This window comes from Nannospalax galili, unplaced genomic scaffold (assembly GCF_000622305.1).
Source record: "Nannospalax galili isolate Female #2095 unplaced genomic scaffold, S.galili_v1.0 scaffold809, whole genome shotgun sequence".
NCBI lineage: Eukaryota > Metazoa > Chordata > Mammalia > Rodentia > Spalacidae > Nannospalax > Nannospalax galili.
Genome location: NW_008360015.1, coordinates 888,352 through 909,499, shown reverse-complemented (window position 1 = coordinate 909,499; position 21,148 = coordinate 888,352). Strand labels below are relative to the sequence as shown.

The following is a 21,148-nucleotide window of genomic DNA, read 5'->3' as shown; positions in this document are numbered from 1 at the left end:
CACACACACACACACACACACACACACACACACACACACACACATGCTCTTCTTTAATGAGGTATCATTGATGTACAGTAAGCACATGGTGAGCTTATATTAACACCCATGAAACATCATCTTAGACAAGAGGTGAAGATACTTATTACATCCAACTTCCCTCCCCCCATTCATCTTCAATTCCATTCATCTTCCCATTCCCAGGCAACACCTAATCTGCTTTCCTTCATTACACATTACTTTGCACATTCTAGAAGTTTATATAAATGTGATCATACAATATGTGCCTCTTTTTTTTTTGAGACAGGGTGGCATATAGTACAGGCTGGCCTTGGACTCAATATGTAGTAGAGGATAACCCTGAACTCCTGCTCCTCCTGCCTACATCTCCTGAGTAATGGGATTATAGGTATCATCAAGCCCGGCTTATGTGGTGCTGGGGATGATTGAATTCAGGGTTTTGTGCATGCTAGGCAAGACTCTATCAACTGAGTCACATCCCCAGCTATGTGCCCTTTTTGTGCCTGGATTCTTTTCCCCAGCATGATTAATTTGAGATTCATTCATGTTGTTTTGTGTATCATGAGTTCTTTTCTTGTGCATATATGGCATGATTGGGTCATCTCAGTGGGTCAGCTATACATATTGGCTGCTGGACTTGTTTTACAACCCAGGATCTGATCTGTCTTAGTAAATGTTTCATGTACACTGGAAAACAACGTGAAATTTGCTTCTGTCATTTTAGACAAAATTGCTTAATACTGTTATTCAAATCTATATGCTCACTGACTTCCTATCTAGTGTTCTGTTATTAATAATTCCTAAGAACAGGATTAAATTTGAACTAAAGTTGTGGATTTGTCCCTCCCCCACCTTCTTTCCTCCCCAGCTCTCTTGTCTTTCTTTCCCCTTCCTTCCTTCCTTCCTTCCTTCCTTCCTTCCTTCCTTCCTTCCTTCCTTCATCCCTCCCTCCCTCCCTCCCTCCCTTCCCTCTTCCCTCCCTCCTCAGGTAGCCCAGGCTGGCCTAAAACTTGCTCTGTAGCCAACATCGACCTTGAACTTCTGATCTTCCTGCCCCCACCTCCTGAGTACTGGGATTATAGGCATGTGCCACTATGTTGGGTTTATGTGATGCCAGGGATGGAACCCAAGGCTTTGTGCATGCTAGGCAAGCACTCTACCAATGGAACAACATCCCCAGCCCAGGGTTACCTTTTTAAATTTTTAATCTCCACTTTTTGCATGCATTTTAATGCTCTTTCATAATGTGAATACGCATTCAGGATTTTCTTTTACTTAGTTGACTTCTTTATCACTATAAAATGATACTCTGTCCCTGGTAATATCCTTTACTGTGTGTGATAAATTTGGATATAAAGTGTCACCAAAGGCTGTCTGTTGGAGGCTTGAAGCTATTCTCATTCTCCACAGAGTCACTATTTCTAGTGCTCTTCATCCTTTCAATAGCTATTTCCATCTGGTAACATTTTCGTTTTGCTTGAAGGACTTTATTTAATCTTCCTTGTATGGGCTGGTTGTGTGATCATGAATTCTTTCGCTTTTGCATGTCTGAAGTCTTTATTTCATCCTCATTCCTTTATGCTTCACTATTAAATAAACATAACATAAGGCGTGATGGCACACGCCTTTAATCTGAGCTCTTGGGAGGCAGATCTCTGAAATCAAGGCCAGCCTGGTCTACATAGTGAGTACCAAGCCAGCTGTGGCTACAGGGAGACCCTGTCTCAACCTCAACAACAACAACAAAAATAACTTAAAAATTAACATCTTGACGAGGCATGTGGTAGATATGTGAATTCAACTTTCTGGGCAATGAAATAGGAAGAAATATATATATATAGCGGGGGGGGTTCTTTTTGAGACAGGGTCTCCCTGTAGCCCCAGCTGTACTGGAACTCACTATGTAGACCAGGCTGGACTTGAACTCAGAGATCCACCTGCCTCTGCCTCCCAAGTGCTAGGATTAAAGGCGTGCGCCACCACAACGGCTAGGAAGAAATATTTTTGCATTCCATTAGAATCTACTCTGTTATTTCTTTGAGGCAGGGATTGTGAAAGTTGGGCTTTCTTTTTAATTTTATTGACCATTGGTGGAACAGGAATTAGACATGACTAGTCAAATACAATGATTGCACTGACCCACTTACAAAATTTGTTTGGAGGGAGGAGGTTTGTAATCTGAATTCTTTCCCTTTTTTCTTCTGTCTAAAACTATTGAATTATTCTATTCTGTTATTTAATATGTAAACTGTATTGCTATCCATAAAAGGCAGTATGGTTCTGAAAACATCTTGGAGTGCTGGGAGATGGTGTCCTAGTTAGCTTTAGCTGTCAGCTTGACACAGCCCAGAGTTATCTGAGGGAGTCAGATCTCTGAGGGACCTGGGATGTATGAAGAAGCTGGCTAAGCATCAGCCCTGGAGCAAGCCAACAAGCAGCATTCCTTCATGGATTTTGCTTCAACTTCCTGCCTTGCTTGACTTCCTGCTCTGACTTCCCTCAGCAATGAACTGTAAGATGAAATAAGCCTTTCCTCCCCAAGTTGCTTTTGATTAGAGTGTTTTATCACAGCAACAGAAAACAGACTAGAACAGGGGCTTAGCAGTTACAAGCACTTGCTGCCCCTGCAGAGGACCTGCGTTCAGTTTCCAATGGTAACTCCAGTTCTAGTGGGTCTCACACCCTCTTCTGGCCTCCGAGGGTATCTGCACCTTCATGCACATACATATATACACACAATTCAAAAATATTTTAAAATCTTTAAAAAATATTTTATTTAGTATTTTTTAAATTTTATGTTTATGAGTGTATTGCCTGCATGTGTGTAAATGCACCTGTATAGTGCAATGCCTACGGAGGTCAGAAGAAGGCATAGGATTCCCCTGGAACAGAATTACAGGTGGCCATTAGCCACCATGTGGGTGCTGGGATTCGAACTTGGGTCCCCTGCAAGAGCAGCCAGTGCTCTTAACCGTTGAGCCATCTCTCCAGCCCCAATACTTTAAAATCTTAAGTACTGGGGAGTGATATAAATACAGTGCTGGTGTATGAAATTGTCAAGAAAAATTTAAATCTCAAATATTGTTAAAGTAGGGCTGGAGAGACAGCTTGGAGTTTAAGAGCACGCACTGCTTTTCCTGAGGATTTGCATTTGATTCCCAGCACCCAATTTAACTCCAGTTCCAGGGGATCAGTCATGGGCACCTGCATACATGTGCACACATGTGCACCTACACACACATACACATATGTACATAATTAAATTTTTTTTCAAGTATTGTTAAGGGGGCTGGAGAGATGGCTCAGAGTTTAAGAGCACTGGCTGCTCTTGCAGAGGACCCAGCTCAGTTCCCAGTACTCATAAGACAGCTAACAACTGCTCGTAACCCCAGTTTCAGGAGATCTGACACCGTCTTCTGGCTTCTGTGGGCATTGCACAACATGGGCACACTTGCATGCAGGCAAAACACTCATATACATTAACATTAAATAAAAAAATTTTAAGGGAATTTTAAGTATAGAGTTCTGTGGCATTGTGTACATTCATATTATGACATCATTACCTTCATCTGTTCTAGAACACTTTTCATCTGGACTTTGTTAAACTGTCTGCTTCTCTTTCCCCTCCCCCTCCAGTCCCTGGAAACTTCCTATTTTTGATGATTGTTACTACTGTAGGTACTCCATGCAAGTGGAACTGTAGTGTTGTCCTTTGTGACTGGCTTATTATACTTAGCATTATGTTCTCAGGGTCACCACAGTATATCAGAATTCCCTCCTGTTTTGAGTTAAGGGATGTCCCATTATATGTATAACATATTTTGCTTATTCGTTGGTTGATGCTTCCACACTGGGGCTGTTTTGAATGCTGCTGCTGTGAGCATGGATGTACAAACACTCCTTTAAGGGCTTTCATTTCTGTCGGATGTATACCTATAAGTGCAGTTGCTGTTTTCCATGTTTGCCCCATTTTACATTCCTATTAAGGGTGCTCGAGGGTTGTGTTTCTCTACATCCTCAACGATTCTTGTTATTTTGTGTGGTTTTTTTTTTAAAGCAGAATAAATGTACATTAAGAAAAGAAGAGAAAGAATTCCCAAGAGTGGGAGGGGTTCCAAGGGAGGAAGACCAAAGGGGTTTTTGTTTGGTTTGAAGTACGCTAACTTTTGTATATGTTTGTGTGTATATGCACACAAATGTGCCATGAATGCAGGCCAGAGGACTTGTGGGAGTTGTTTCTCTCCTTTCACCATGAGGGTTATAGGAATTGAACTCATGCCTCAGGCTGAGCCATCTCACACGCTATTTTGTGTTTTTATTATTTTTATGGTAGCTGTCCTAATAGGTATAAGGAAGTATCTGGTTGTCGTTTTGACTTGTATTTCCCCAGTGATTAGTTGTCCTTTGCCCATTTTTAAATTCTAATCCTCCTCCTCCTCTTCCTCCTCCTCTTCCTCCCCACCTCCTTCCTCTTGCTATTGTGTTTTAGATATTCTATGTCTTTCAATGCCTCTCAGATATATACTTTCTTCCATTCTATGGGTTATAGGTTAATGTTTCCTTTCTGAGACAAGGTCTCATGGTAGCCCAGAGAGGCCCTGAACTCGCTATGTAGCTTAGGACCACCTTGCCTCCTGATCCTCCTGCCTCTACTTCCAAATGCTGGGATTACAGGCATGTGCCACTACATTTGGCTAATAGTATCTTGTGATGCATAGAAAAAAATTACCATAGATATCTTATAGATTGATTTTGATTATTTAAAGCAATCAGGCAATCTACTTATGGTGTTTTGAACCTGAAATGTCCCCCACAGGCTCATGTTTTGGATGCTTGTGGGGGTACTGTAGAGCCTCCAGGAATTGGGGCTTGGTGGGCAGAAGTAGGTCACTAGGGGCAGGCCTCTGAAGATTATACACTTATGGTTCTGACCTGCATGCTCTGCCTCCTGATCAATGACACGTGAAGAGGCAGCTACTATGTGCTCTGCCACTGCAGACAGGGCTGCTCCCATACAGTGACTTCCTTGCTATGATGGACTGAAATCCCTCTGAAACTGTGAACCAAAACACACCTTTCCTCTTTAAGTTGTTTCTATCAGGCATTTTGTCATAAGGACAGGAAAGTAACTAATATAATACCCTTTGATACACTGTCTAGTGTTTTCCATTTCACCTGTTGGGCTCCTGTGCTGGTTAGTTTTTGTTAAATGACACAAATTGGAGGCACCTTGGAAGAAGTAACCTCAATGAGGAATTTCCCCCATCAGATTGGCTGTGGTCATGTCTGTGGGGCGTTTCCTTGATTGCTAATCAATGTGGGAGGGCGCATCCCACTGTGGGTGGTACCATCCCTAGGCAGGTGGGCCTGGGCTATATAAGAAAAGTAGTTGAGCAAACCAGTAAGCAGTGATCCTCCATGGTTTCTGCTTCAGTTCCTGCCTCTAGGTTCCTGCCCTGACTTCCCTCAATGATTGACTGTCACTTGGAAGAGTAGGATGTAAGAAACTCTTTCCTCTCCAAGCTGGCTTTCATCAGTGTTTTATCACAGAACAAAAAGTAGCTAGGACAGCCCCCTTCATGATTTTTGACAACAAAACCCCTTCTTTACATTTTTGTTCATCTCTGGATATTTTAATTTCCTCTCACTTTTGAAGGACAGTTTTTCTGGATGTGGGATTTTGAAAAATTAATTTATTGAATTTGAGCATGTGAGATGGGGGGTTGTGGGTGCCACAGCATGTGTGTGGAGATCAGAGGACAACTTCTGGGAATTGGCTTTCTTCTTCAATGTGAGTCCTTGGGATTGAACTCAGGTTGCCAGGTCTGGTGGCAAGCACCTTTACCTGCTGAGCCATCTCAGCAACTCAGCTATCTCCCTGGCTTGGATATGGAATTTTCACTTGACAATTCTTTCCTTTAGTATTTTTGAATAGAGATTACTCCCCATTATCTTCTGGACTTCTACGTTTCTGGTACAAAATTAATCATCTTGCTAAATATCCCCTGCAGGTGACAAGTCACTCCATTTTACCACTTTCACTGGTTTCAGCAGTGAAAACCAGTTTCTCTGGTTTTCAGCAGTGTTATTACGATGTGGGTCTCTTTGAGTTCTCCAAAGTTTATAGTCATGTCTTTCATTAAATTTCTGTCATTTTTTCAAATTATCTCTTCTCTGTTCACTGTCTTTTTTCTTACTTTAAAAAGGTTTTCTATATCTTGATATGTCTACTGTGTAAATATGTCTCTCTTAAAAAAATTTTTTTTATTACATTTATTTTTGTTGTTGTTGTTGGGGGAAACATGAAGGTTAGAGGACAACTTTCAGAGTCAATTCTCTGCTTCCACCACGTGGGCCCAAGGATCAAACTCAGGTGGCTGGCTTGGCACTGGTGCCTTACCCACTGAGCCATCTAGTGTTTCTTCCTCTGTATCTTCCTTTAGTGCTTTAGGTATCTCTAAAACAACTGTTTAAAACTCTTCGTCTTATAAATCTGCCACCTTATCCTTAAAAAGAGTCTCTTTGGGTTGCAACCCTTTTCCCTTGAATGTGGCATAATCACATTTCTTTGTATGCCTTGTGGTTTTTAGTTGTTATTTAAAACCAAATATTGAACCTAAAAGTGTAGTTCCTATGGATATCAGATTTTCCCATTTCCTCAGAATTTGCTGATGTTTTTACTTAAGGTCTTTTGGGGGGTTTTCTGAGCCTTTACCATTTTTCCCGAGTCCGCTAATTCCCACCATATCTGTAGTTGTTTCTGAATGTTCTAGTGTAGCTCTCAAAACTGAAAAATGGGAAGCAAGAGGTCTGGAAGAGTGCAGGCTCTTTAAGGGACATGGCCTCAGGGAAGAGGTGAGGGGCCTGGAAAAGGGGAGAGATGCAGCAAGGGCCTTTATGAGCAGAGGCTCAAATCAAGAACCAGAACACAGACCCACAAACCACAGGCGAGCTGCTGCCTAACAGTGCTGCCAAGTTGAGAGAAAGATGACTGAAAACTGCTCTCTGGATTTCTCAGGCCCCCAGAAGTTACAAGCCTTCAGTAGACCCCAGAGTTCCAAATAGCAGTATCGTGCATATTCTATTGGTGTAACTAGTGACCAAGCAGTCAGGCAGACTGACTACTGGCACCTCCCACTTCCAACCTCCATCTCTCCAGGATCCTCAGTCTTTTTTTTTTTTCTTTGAGACAGGGTCTCATGTAGCCCAGGTTGATCTCTAACTCACTGTGTAGCTGAGGCTGGCCTTGAACTCCTGATCCCCCTGCCTCTGCCTCCCAAGTGTTGGTATGTACAGGTGTGTGCTGATATACCCAGCTCTAGAGTCCCCACTCTTCAGCTTTATTTTGGAAAGGTATTTTTGCTGCGTATTGAATTCTAGGTTGATGGAACTTTTTATTTTGTTTTGTTTTATTTTTATTTTACGTATATGAGTGTTTTGCCTGCACGTAAGTACTCGTGGAGGCCAGAAGAAGGTGCTGGATCCCAGGGAACTGGAGTTAGGGATGGGTGTTAGTTGCCATGTGGGTGCTAGGAACTGAACCTGGGTCCTCTGCAAGAGCAGCCAATGCACTTAATGGCCGAGTCATTGCTCCAGCTCCTTTTTTTTTTTTTTTTTTTTTTTTTTTGTTCCTTTATTAAGGTGATGTCATGGCTGGTGATCGAGCCTTTTTAACACATGGGCCTTTGGGGACCCTTCCTCATGAAGCCTCTTCTCTCTATCCAATGGGAATGTAGTGAACCCCAGCCCTGTGAGAGTCCTGACTCCAGTCCTCTCTGGCAATGATGCTTTCTTTGGCCTCCTGTAGCTTCTCACCTGCATGCAGCCTGCTCAGCAGTGCAAGACTGGAGACTTCTGCAGAGCTCTGGAAAGAATCACTCCATCTGCAGAGCTCTGGAAAGAATCACTCCATCTGCAGAGCTCTGGAAAGAATCATCACTCCATCTTGCCCTCCCCCAGTTACTATAGTGTGTTAAGCTGCTGTGAGCTGAGTGAGAAGGCTGGGCTTTGATGCTTTTTAAGCTGACCATCTCTGTGGGCTTCCATACCATCCCAGAAGGAGGCAGTGATAGGGTTAGAGCAGGACATGAACTTTATAGAAAAGCAGAAGAGGAACTAACCCCTGAGCTATAACAACACAGAAACTACATGGACTATTCACTGAAAACAGGGAGTGAAGTGAACAGATGGTTCTGAGGACATTCCCTCAACCAGCATATTCACACCCACACTACTGAGCTGATGAGATGGCATCTGCTGTGGTTTGAGTGTCCCCAAGGCTTCATATGTTGAAATCTCATCTCTATTGTAAATTATCAAGAGTACAGAAACTTAATCTAACTATGGTGTTTAGAGACAGGGCCTTTGGGAAATGGTCAGGATTAGACAGGTGATCAGGGCGAAGGCTGCCGGAAAGAAGTCCATCGTTAGATACAAACCCTCAAGCTTCCAGGACTATGAGCTAACTCTCTCTTTTTATTTATTCTATTTTTTAAATTTATTTTTTGGTCTTTTTGAGACAGGGTCTCCCTGTAGCCCCAACTGTCCTGGAACTCACTATGTAGACCAGGCTGGCCTTGAACTCAAGAGATCTGCCTCTGCCTCCCGAATGCTGGGATTAAAGCTAAACAAGGTTAAAGCAGATTAAAGCTAAATGGGGTTAGCTTGCCCCACATATTTTGTTAAATGAACACTATTTATGCCATCTGGAAATTATAGACAGATTCAAGGTAGACACTGACTTCCCTTGAAGAAGAGCCCCAGACCCAGGTGGTGACCCATATCTCCCCAATGTCTTAGGAAAGCTGTCAGTCATCCCCTCAACCTAAAGGAAGCATACCTAGCAGGCACTGAAAACAAAGCCCCCAGCTTCCCCACAAGGAATTCAAAGTACATCTCAGGAATTTGTGGTTAGAACTGTTCCTTTGATCAACAGTGGGAAAATTCCTCATATAAACAGCTCCCAAACTGGGCCAGGCAGCTCACACCTTTAATCCTAGCACTCAGGAGGCAGAGGCAGGCAAAAGTCAACCTGGACTACATAATGAGTTCCAGGCCAGCTAGGGCTACAGGGAGATCCTGTCTCCAAAAACCAAACAAAAATGGAGAGCCAGGCTTTAATCTAACATTTTTAATCTAACCTTTAATCTAACACTCCTTTAATCTAACACCTTTAATCTAACACTCAGGAGGCAGAGGCAGGCAGATCTCTGAGATCGAAGTCAGCCTATTTACACTGTGAGTTCCAGATCAGCCAGGGCTCAGTGGCTCTAAGTGAATGTCTCAGCGGCCTGCTGAGTACTTAGAAACTGTTCCTTGACATCTTTGCTCTGGGCTGGGCTTTCCACTCTTTTACAGACAGTAGACACACATAACAAAGCATTCATAATAACATACCTCAGATTTTCTAATCTGTCCAGTCAGTTTTCATATTGACCCTCATTACAGTGTTTCCATGATATTATATGGTCATGGCCAGGAAATATATTTTCTTTGACTTAAAAAACAACAACAAACCATGTACTCCTTTTAACATGTGAAGACACTGCATTTTTCTCACGTCTTCAGCTATTTCTTGGCAGTATAATAAAGGCCCAAGACAGTTTCGATGAAAGTTGAACCTCCTCAGAACGAAATCATCCCTTGCATAACTCTACCATATTGTCCATTACCTGGTTTATTATTGTGTGAATACTGTCATATCTGTTTCCAGTAATGTCGCCATATGGAACTTTTAAATAGGAGCTAGTCATTTGGTCAAAAACACAGCACACTGAGAAACATAAGAGAGCTTCAAAGAACTCCAGGAAAACCAGCTGAAAAGATAAGAGAGCATGGGATGGGGCCTCATTCACTCTGACACACGTAGAGATGCATCAGCAGATGACCTGGTGGCCATGTCTTATTCAGTCATTATTTCTTGTGTGTGTGTGTGCATACACATGTGCAGATGCACATATATGTGCATGAAGGACAGAGGTCTACATTGGGTGTCTTTCTCTATTACTTTCCACCTTATTTTTTGAGAAAGGGTCTCTCACCGAACTCCAAGCTCACTAATTTGGCTAGACTGGCTGACCAGCAAGCCCCAGGGATCTTCCTGTCTCTGCCTCCCCAGTGCTGGGATTACAAACAGCAACCACCAGACCTAGCTTCTTTACATGGGTTCTGGGGTCAAACTCTGGTCCTCATGCTTGTACAGCAAGTACTTTATCAACTGAATCATCTCCCCAGTCCCTTTCTAATATTGATATCTGTTTGTAAATTTTATTTTTATTTTATTTATTGTTTCTATTTTATGTGTATGAGTATATTGCCTTTCGTATGTAAGTGCATCTGTGTCATGTCGTGCAGTGCCCTCAAAGGTCAGAAGAGGGTGTCAAATTCCCCTGTAACTGGAGTTATGTACTGTTGTTAGCCACCATGTAGGTGCTGGGAATTGAACCTGGGTCCTCGCCATCTCTCCAGCCCCTGTAAAATTTATTATTTATTTATTTATTTATTTATTTATTTATTGATTGATTGATTGATTGATTGACAGAAACTCCCTGTAGCTCCAGCTGGCCTGGAACTTGCTATGTAGACCAGGCTGGCCTCAATCTCATAGAGATCCACCTGCCTCTGCCTCCCAAGTGCTGGGATTAAATTCATGCATCACCATGCCCAGCTTATCTCCAGTTTTTAAAATGCAATTGTATATATATGTGTGTGTATTCATATATGCTTTATGAATATTTATATATAAGCACATGAAGATACATATTGATTTTTGTAAACATAAAACACAAACATAAGAAACATAAACTTAAGATGGATTTATAGCAACACTTCACTAACCTCAAGTTCAAAGTTGCTGTCAGTTACATCATATACAAAAGGACTGTCTTCTGCTATCACTGTCATAAACTTGGTTGCACTTAAGTCTTTATTTATCATTCTGAAGTCCTGTAAAAAAAAACAACAACCCACCAACCATGGCAAATAAGTATATATTTCAATGTCAATGACAGTGACATAATACTTTAACAAATGTGTCTGGAGTCAGTATCTTAAAGACAAATTATTTTAGAACTGGGCATGGTAGCACACTCCTATAATCCCAGCACCAGGGAGGTTGAGGTAGAAGAATTGCAAGTTTGAGGCCAGACTGGGCAAGATTTTGAAGTAAGAACCATTTTGGGGGGCTGGGGAGATGGCTCAGTTGGTAACACACTTACATAGCAAACCTGAGGACCTGAGTTCTATCCCCAGCACCTGAGTAAAAAGTTGGGTAAGCAGCAAACGCCTATAATCCCAGCACTGGGGAGGTAGAGACAGGTGGATCCCTGGGGCTTGCTGGCTAGTCAGTCTAGCCTAATCATACTCCATGTTCAGTGAGAAAGCCTGACTCAAAAAATAAGATGGAGCGCTGAAGAGATGGTTCAATGGTTAAGAACAGACACTGCTCTTTTAAAGGACCAGGTTCAATTCCCAGCACCCATGTTGGATGGCTCACAGCTGTCTGTAACTCCAGCTCCAGGGAGGCTGATGCCTTCTGGCATCCACAGGTATCTTTACTCACATGCACACACACACGAACAACTAATACTGCTATTTGTATTTGTCCCTGTAGATCTTTCCTCTAAACTAGACAAAGCATCATTTTTACACAAACAGGATGGTGAAAAGAGGAAAGTAGATGATCCAGGTATGAAGTGCCAATATACTTCCATGGGCTGGAGAGTACACAGATGAAGAAAGGAACAGGAGTCGGGGAGTGGGCTGCCACTGAGCACAAGCCTGGCAAGCAGAGGCGCCAGGGTCGGGCTGAGCACAAAAAGACTGCTGAGGGCGCCTGCAGCCCTTTTAATACTGAAGCTTTGCTCTTGACAGACTGACCCACAGAACGTGGCCAGGATAACACTTGGTTCCCCGAAATCATTGTGCTTTGCTGAAAAGAAGGGCTGAGTGGAAGTGGGCCTTGAGGAAAGCCCTGCTCCCATGCCCACCCCACCCTTCACTGTTCCAAGACCCAAGTGAACCTGATTCATGTCCCGTACAGGACCTGGCTGGAAGCAGTCCTGGCTTGGAAAACTGAACAGCCAGGAGGAAAAGGTGTGTCTGTGCTCACAGCTCGCAGTGGAGTGGTTTCCTGGCTGACGCCTCTACAGCAAAATCAGTTCACTGACAAATGCCACCCTCCGCAAAGAGCTGCAATGTACTTTACAGTGCTGCATTCCTGTGTGTGAGTGATAACCAAAACACAGGACTTGAAGGAAACAAGAGCAACATAAAAGAACAAAGAAAAATACCATGCAGCCTTCCTCCTCTAAGTCACTCATTTCTGCAGTGGGTAAATTACATCCATGTCAAAAACAAACCAATGGGTACAGGAGAGCTGGCTCAGCAGTTAGAGCACACACTGCTCTTGCAGAGGACCTAAGTTCAGTTCCTAGCACCCGCACTGGGCAGCTCACAGCTGCAGCTGCCTGTAACCCCAGCTCCAAGGGGACTCAATGGCCTCAGTGGCCACCTGCACTTTGTGTGTGTGTGTGTGTGTGTGTGTGTGTGTGTGTGTGTGCAGGCAAAACACTTGTACACATAAAAAATATAAATAAATAAATATTTTTTCAAAGTAGAAAGAGGGACTGGAAAGATGGCTCAGCAGTTAAGAGCACTGGCACCTACATGGTAGCTAACAACGGTCTGTAACTACAGTTCCAGAGGAATCCAATACCCTCTGACCTCTATGGGCATTGTATGACATAGGTGCACGTACATACATATAGGCAATACACTAATACACATAAAATAAAAATAATAAATAAAAGTATTAAAAAATAAAGTAGAAAGAATGAGTATTAAAAAGAGGAAGGGGAAGGGGAAGGGGAAGGGGGAGAGCACTTCCTAGCTTGTGCAAGGCCCTGGGTTCCATCCTTTGCACTGACATTTAAAAAAAGAAAAGAAAACCAGGCATGGTGGTATAATCCTGTAATCCTAGCATTTAGGAAGCTGAGGAGGGAGGATCAGGAATTCAAGGCCAACCTGGACTACAAGAGACCTTGTCTCAAAAGCAAAGAAAGAAAAAAGAGGAGGAGGAAAACAAGCTGGTCTTGATCACTCACACCTGTAATCCCAGCACTCATGAGGCTGAGGCAGAAGGATCACTGTGAGTTCAAGGGCAGCATGTGGCATATATTCTGAGTGCCAGGCCAGCCTAGGCTAGCTACACAGTAAGATTCTGTTTCAAGCAACAAGAACAATGGCAACAGAAACAAATAACAAAAAAGAAATCTTTGAAGAATTACTAAATTACTAGGCTATCAGGGCACACAAGATGGCTCACTGGATAAAAGCATTTGCCTTACAAGCCTGAAGATCTGAGTTTGATACCTGGACCCAAGGTAGATGGAGAGAACTGAGTCTTGAGTCTTGTTGTCCTCTGACCTCCACATGTATGCCCCTGTACACACACACACACACACACACACACACACACACACACGCACCACAACTTGCCAGGTGAGGTGGCATACACCTCTAAACCCAGCATTAAAGAGGCAGAGGTCAGTGGATCTCTATGAGATGGAGTCCAGCCTGATCTACATAGTGAGTGCCAGGCCAGTCAGAACTACAGAGAGACCTTGTCTTGAAAAAAAATTAAATTAATTTTAAAATGACTAGGATATCAACTCATTATAAAAATTGATAAAAGGAACAATTGAGCATCTGTCCCTTCTTTCTTGTATGAACTGTATTTCAGAATACTCAAATGAACGATGAGGTTAAGTCTATCTTTAAATAATTTTCACAGAAGAGAACTGAAGGGAAGGCTCAGCAGTTAAGAGTATTTGTTGCTCTTGCAGAGAACCTGGTTTTGGTTCCCAGCACCCACATGGTGACTTTCAACTGTCCTCCAGTTATAGTTACTCTGTGACTCCAGGTCCAGGGACTCCAGAAAACCTCTTCTGGCCTCCACAGGCAATGCATTCACATGGTATACACACATGCACTTGGGCACAAATCCATACACATAAAATACATAAATATTAAATGGTAAATAATTCTCACAGATAATATGAAGGAGGCTGAGGAGACATGGCTCAGCATTTAAGAGAACTTGCTACTCTTGCAGAGGACTTGCATTTAGTTCCCAGTACCCACATGGAGAGTCACAACCACCTATAACTCTAGATCCAGGGGACCTGTTACCTTTTTCTAGCCTCTGAGGGCACACACCCCCCCCCACACAAAATTAAAAATTAAAAAAAAGGTAGATCTTGAAAATTATCATTGTACTGTCTCTAGTGAAATAATGAATGCTAGCTATTGAATGACTACTGCTAAGGCCACTAGTGACAGTTTGTGGAAAAGCATAAAGGATCAGACTGATGCCACATCAATCCCAGCACCACTAAAAGGAAACATATTGGGAAAAATGCATAACCACTGCTGGCTTTTGCCAGAAGACACAACATCTGAATCTAATAAAGTCTCTAGCTCTGACTGGCACTCTCGTGGATTGTGGGGATAAGAACACGTCAAACACCAACATGAGGATGCAGTTGATCAAGACCAGGATGTCTGACCTTTGCAAGGACAAATGACACTGTTTCTTCAGTAATAAATGGCATGAAGAAAACAAATTAACAGCTATATAATATTCCATTTCTCAAATCTTAAAAAATTATTTATTTTTACTTTGTGTATGAGTGTTTTACCTACATATCTGTAAATGCACCTGTGTTGTGCAATTCCCAAAGAGGCCAGAAGAGAGCATCAAATTCCCTGGAACTGCTTCAGACAGTTGTTAGCTGCCAGTGGGTGCTGGGAACCAAACTTCAAGAGCAGCCAGTGTTCTTAACTGTTGAGCCATCTCACCAGCCCAAATCACATACTTACAGAAAAGACTTATTTCATTTTTATGTGTTTGTGTGTCTGCCATGTGGCTGTGGGCACCCATGGAGTCTAAAAGACGGCATTGGATTCCCTGTATCTGGAGTTACAGACAGGTGGTTGTGAGTCACTTGACATGAATGCTAGAAACCAAACTCAGATCTTCTGCAAGAGCAGTACATATTCTTAACCATTGAGCCATCTCTCCATGCAGCACGTACTTTTTTTTTTTTTTTTGGTGTTTTTGAGACAGGGTCTCCCTGTATACCCAGCTGGCCTGGAACTCACTATGTAGACCAGGCTAGCCTTGAACTCAAAGAGATCCACCTGCCTCTGCCTCTCAAATGCTGAGATCAAAGGTGTGCACCACCATGCCTGGCTTTGTGTTTTTTTGTTTGGTTGGGTTTTTTTTGCATCAAATACTTTTAAAAACACATTTTCCATATTTAGACACTAGGTTATTGTCAGTTTTATATACATAAAATTCTGTTAAAGCTTTGAAGTACTCTATATTCAATTATTTCAGTTTCATTGTTTGTATTCCCACAAGTACCAATTAAAAGTATCGTGGAACAAAACTAGCAATAGTCAGTTTGAGAATGTTTTATAAATTTTTCAAATTAACAACTTGGGCATTTTGCAGTGTTCGGGGTCCAAAAAATTCCCTGAATTGACCACTCGGACACTGAGACTCAGGAAAACTTAACTGCTTTATTGAAACTGACCAGCCGGGGACGCAGGCAGGCTCGGGAGCTGCACTGCAACACAGAGCCATGGAAACACAGGGTCTGTAAGCATAAAAACTGCAGAGCAGGGGATTTCTATGGAAACCATAAACAGATGTACCAGGAAAGGGTTTGAACAATCTAGGGCTGATTTCCAGAGCCTTAACCTATGCAGCCACTGGCTAGCTTACCTGGGGCAGAATATTCTTCCTCTTCTGCCCCAGAACATTTCCATAGAACATAAACAGATGTACCAGGAAGGGGTTCGAAAGATCTAGGGGATTTCCAGAGTCAGACAGAGGGCTGCTCTTTCTCAGAGGACAGGGAGGGGGTCTGAGGGGCACTCTCCTTCAGCAGTTCTCACTAGGTAGCCCAAGATGGCCTTGAACTGATCCTCCTGCCTCAATCTCCCACATGCTGAGATGAAAGGTGTATACCACCACACCTCGTTCATACCACCACACCTGGTTCAAACTAATCCTTTGTTTGTTTTTTGAGACAGGGTCTCCCTGTAGTCCCAGCTGGCCTGGAACTTGTTATGTAAACGAGGCTGACTTTGATCTAACAGAGATCTACCTGTCTCTGCCTCCTGAGTGCTGGGATTAAAGGTGTGAGCCACAACACCCAGCAAAATTAATACTTTTTAAAATAGTTTTCCTAGTAATAATTTTTTGTAGTGTTAGGAATTGAACCCAGGGCTTGTGTATGCCAGGCAAATGTATTACCACTAAGCTACATCCCACCTCTAATGAACAATAATTTTAAAAAATGACATTTAGGGCTGGCAAGATGGCTCAGGGGGTTAAAAGTGCTTACTGCCAAGCCTGATGACCTGAGTTTGACCTCCAGGACCCACATGGTGGAAGAAGAGAGATAATTCCCATAAGTCGTCCTCGACCTCCACACATGTGCTATGACACACACATACACACACATACACACACACACACACACACACACACACACGCACGCAATCTCTCATCTTTTCCGTGACTATGTCTGCAGAAGTGAAGACACCGTAGGGTTTAGGTCATCCTTTCTCCTGTTTGAGCACATTGGCAAGCATCCCTGTTCCTTTGCCTCCTGCTATCAAAGACCATTTGCTGTCAAAGGAAGAATTCGATGACTGTGAAGTCACCACAGATATTCTCATTATTTATATATCATGGTTTTCTTTAATTAAAATGCCTATTCATATAAAGACAACATCAAACCTGAGAGTCTTTAAACTTACTTTCAACATCCAAAGGAAATACCTCATCTTCATTGTAAGCTCTTGGGGCGGGGTTTCATTTGGCCTGCAGTAGACTGTGTAGATCTCCCAGGACTTACCAATATAATTCATTGAGTAGAGTGTCCGCTGTTGCTCACTGAATAAATGACCTAAAATTACAACATTCAGAAATCACTGCAGGGCTGTCTAGGGGAATGGCTCAGTATACAAAGGTCTGCTGTGCAAACACGAGGACCAGAGTTCGGATCCCTAGCACCCACATAAAACCTGTTAGGGGGCTGGAGAGATAACTCAGTGTTTAAGAGCACTTGCTGCCCTTGCAGAGGACTGCAGTTCAGTTCCCAGCATCCTAGCAGCTCGAAACTGCCTGTAACTCCAGCTCCAGAGGAACCAACAGCATCTTTTAGCATCTATGTACAGCAGGCACACATATGGTACACATACATACATGCAGGCAAACACTCATACACATAAAATAAAAATAAGTGAATCTTTAAAGAGAACAAGCATACCTGGTTGAGTCTAGTGACCTGCCTGTAAATCCCAGTACTCAAGAAGCAGATAGGCAACACCTGGCCAAACTGGCTAGCTAGACTACCTGACTCTGTGAGTTCTGGCTTCAGGGAGAAACTCTGCCTCATAAATAAAGTGGAAAGTAAAGGAGGAAGACACCCAATATCTCTGGCTTCCATACACATGTGCATGTTTACCTCACACATATATGCCCATACATGCAAACATGTATAAAAATGATAACAAACAGAATTCCATTGTCTTTGTATTTACCTTTTACCTGGCAGGCATGTGGGTGAATGTTCTCAGTCATGAGTTTTGTAAAACACAGAAAGAGTGATGGACTTCTATTCCTATGGTTAAAAAGATCATAATTACTCCTCCTTCTGGGAAAGGGAGCTTAATCCTCCTCTTTTGAAGTGTGGGCTAGACTTAACAACTGACTTCAACATGCAGATTATAGAAAGAGAAATGTAGTGAACATACCGAAGAAAAAGCTACCTGGTAACATTTTAATCTGTGAACAGGATTAACATCACGCGCCATACTGACATTGTGTGCTACCAATATGATATAAGAAGAGTAGTTCAGCTTGGGAGATGGCTCAGTGGGAAGAGTGCAAGCATGAGGACCTAGGTTCAAATCCTCAGAACCCACATAAAGCCAGGTGTGGTGGCATGTGTCTGTAATCCCAGAATCCTACCAAGAGACGGGAAGTGGAAACAGAAGGGTTCCCAGATGCTTGTGGGCCGTCCCGGTGGCTTACACAGCAGCGAACAACAAACAGACCTTGTCTCTGACAAGGCAGAAATTGAAAACTGACACCTGAGGTTGTTCCTTAACCTACACACACACACACACACACACACACACACACGCATACTGTGGTACACACACATCTGTATTCACACAAAGGAACACACATGCATACATACACCATACACACACAAAAAGATTTCAAAAGTTCACCACCATAGTAATGCTCCCAAAATTTAGCACCTCAGGATAATTAGGAAGAAACTTAACAGTGCAAGCCAAAACCATGAGACACTCTGCCAAATACCCAAACTTTTTTTTAAGATGGGAAGGTTGTGAAAGACAAAGGATAGGTAATCATCACAGACTCGGGGGAGTCTGAGGAGACATAGAGGCCAAAATGCAGTGTGGGCTCCTGGAAAGGGCCATGGAAAAAGTGGGGACTCCTGGCTGGGGATGCAGCTTAGTGGTGGAATACCTGCTCAGCATGTACAAGGCCTTGAGTTCAAGGATACTGCAGCAGTGTTAATTTCTTACTTTTGATGAATGTACTGTGGTTAGGTAAGATGTCAACATTAGGGGAATTTGGGTGAAGAGTCCACAGGAACGCCACCTGCTTAATACTTCTGAAAACCTAATTATATATGTAATATATGTTAGATTAGTATATACACTATATGTTAAATTAGTGTGTATATAACATATATATGTTATATATTATATATGTTTATATATACACAAAGACAGGATCTCATGTAGCCCAATCTGGCCTTGAATTCATTATATAGCCAAAGATGATCCTAACTTCTTTATTTTTTAGATTTATCTTATTTTTATTTATGGATGTATGTATGTGTACAGGTGTACAGGTGCCCACAGAGGCCAGAAGAGGACATCACATTCCCCAAGAACTTGAGTTATAGGCAGTTGTGAGCTACCCAATGTGTGTGCTGGAGACTGAACTCTGTCAGCAAGCACTTGAGCCATTTCTTTGGCCTCAAACTTCACTTCTGATTCTCTGGCCTCCACCTCCCGAGTTCCCGGGATTATAGGTATGTGCTACCCAAGTCCTTATATACTGGGACTTCATGCATGCTAGGCAAGCACTCTACCAATTGAGCTCATCGCTAGCCCTTAAAATTATTTATTTGTTTATTATTATTATTGTTATTATTGTTATTATTATTATTATTATTTGCGACAGGGTCTCCTTGTAGCCCCAGCTGGCCTGGAACTCACTATGTAGACCAGGCTGGCCTCAAACTCACAAAGATCCGCCTGCCTCACCATGCCCGGCCAAGATGATTTTTTTTAAGTCACTTTTTGTCTGAGAAAGACAGGAAATTCTGACCTAAGAAGGCAGAATTGATAGTGATTACTTCTGAATAAAGGTCTAAGAGTCATTTGCAGTATTGAAACAACTCAGATATGGAGAGTTTTCAAAGTTTTTAATCTAGTTGATTTCATGGCTTTGTGGATGAAATTTGTGGAGAACCTTTGCTCCTAGTCCTTCATTTCAGAGCTATGTAAAAACAACCATGATTACTGCTGAGGACAGTGTAACTACAGGACAAGGGAGCTCTGCTGCTGACCCTTTACAGGGACACAGCAGGTGTACTTACTGGTATTCTTTGTGATGAATGTGGTAAGCCAACTGCAGGAGGTAATTCAAGAAAGTTCTCAAGAGTATAGTTCTAAATGGAGAGTGAATTTCTTCAACCGGTATGTCATTATAGGCTGGAACAAGGAAATTAGAGAGGAGATTAACCAGCAGCAAAGAGTTTTGTTACTTTGTAAGACATTTATATCCCCAGGTCTTTCAAACTTGTTTGGGTCACAATGTGACTACTGCTTTTAATTCTAAATGGATGAGAGAGTGTATGTAGTGTGTATTTGTGTGTATGTGTGATGTATATATAGTGTGGTATGTGGTATGAGTATATATATATGAGGTGTGTCATATGTGATGTATGTATATGGTATGGTGTGGTGTGTGTGTGTATGTGTGTGTGTGTGTGTGTGTGTGTGTGTCTCTAGCTATATATAATCCAGGCTTGTCTGGAACTCTAAATCCTCCTATAACCTCCTGAATGCTAGGAATACAGACATGTACCATTGTGCCCCTAATACTAAATGTATTTCAAATATGTTTCTAAATTCTTAAATTTGAAATAAATGGGCATGTTCTCTAATTTTAAAAATATGTATTTTAATTATATTGGTGGAGGGGCATGTGCACATGAGTGTAGGTGCCTGTAGAGGCCAGAAGAGGGCATCAGATCTCCTGGAGTTGGAGTTGTAGGAAGTTGTGAGCTGCCTGACATTGGTGCTGGACTGAACTTGGATCCTCTGCAAGAGAAGCATACTTTCTTAAGTGCTGAGCTATGTCTCCAGCCCCTTTCTCTAATATTTTTCAAGTAGATAATCTGAGACTTTCAGTTCTTCCTCTGAGAATTCATCTGAAAGGAACAAAACCGTCAAGTCTGTTAAATTCATTGAATGAAGCTTCTAATTTGAAATCCAAGGCAATCTTAATTTTACCCAATGCCTTTTTAAGAATCTTCTAAGCCCTTCCTGATCCTTTTTGCTTCTGACCTAACAATTTAGTACTTTTTCCCTGATAGATGGGGTGACACAAAATTTTCTGTGAGGGCCCAACAGTAAATACATGAGGCTTTGTAGTCTGACTGTCACAACTACTGAGCTCCTTGGTGTAGGATGAAACCAGCCACAGGTAGTACACAAAAAAATATGCTGGCTATGTTCCAGGAAAGCTGTAGTTACAAGCACTAGTCTAGGCTGGATTTGGCCAATGGCCATACTTTTAGATCCCTGCTGTAGGTGATCTTGGACTGTTGCTGTCACTGCCAGAATGCTGTTTCTGTGGGTATGCTGTAGCATGTAGTACAGGGCATGAACTGATGGTAGGATTCCCCTCCCATCTTTACCTTCTCTCTCTCTCTCTCTCTCTCTCTCTCTCTCTCTCTCTCTCTCGTGTGTGTGTGTATGTGTGTGTGTATGTGTG

At 42.4% G+C, this 21,148-nt stretch overlaps 1 protein-coding gene across 3 annotated transcripts in view; it reads right to left on the bottom strand.

Annotated features, from left to right (window-relative positions):
* The window catches only part of LOC103726449 (radial spoke head 10 homolog B), a 64,347-nt gene that overhangs the window by 10,244 nt on the left and 32,955 nt on the right, over positions 1-21,148 (bottom strand). For 2 of the 3 annotated variants that reach the window (XM_029559137.1, XM_029559138.1), the window contains exons 12-15: positions 19,746-19,860; positions 17,641-17,720; positions 16,855-17,003; positions 10,858-10,965 (exon numbers count right to left, since the gene is read on the bottom strand). In XM_029559137.1, coding sequence (XP_029414997.1) covers positions 10,858-10,965; positions 16,855-17,003; positions 17,641-17,720; positions 19,746-19,860 — 452 coding nt within the window. Of the gene's footprint in view, positions 1-9,692; positions 9,837-10,857; positions 10,966-16,854; positions 17,004-17,640; positions 17,721-19,745; positions 19,861-21,148 lie in introns of all 3 variants that reach the window. The other variant, XM_029559139.1, reaches the window with a different exon arrangement.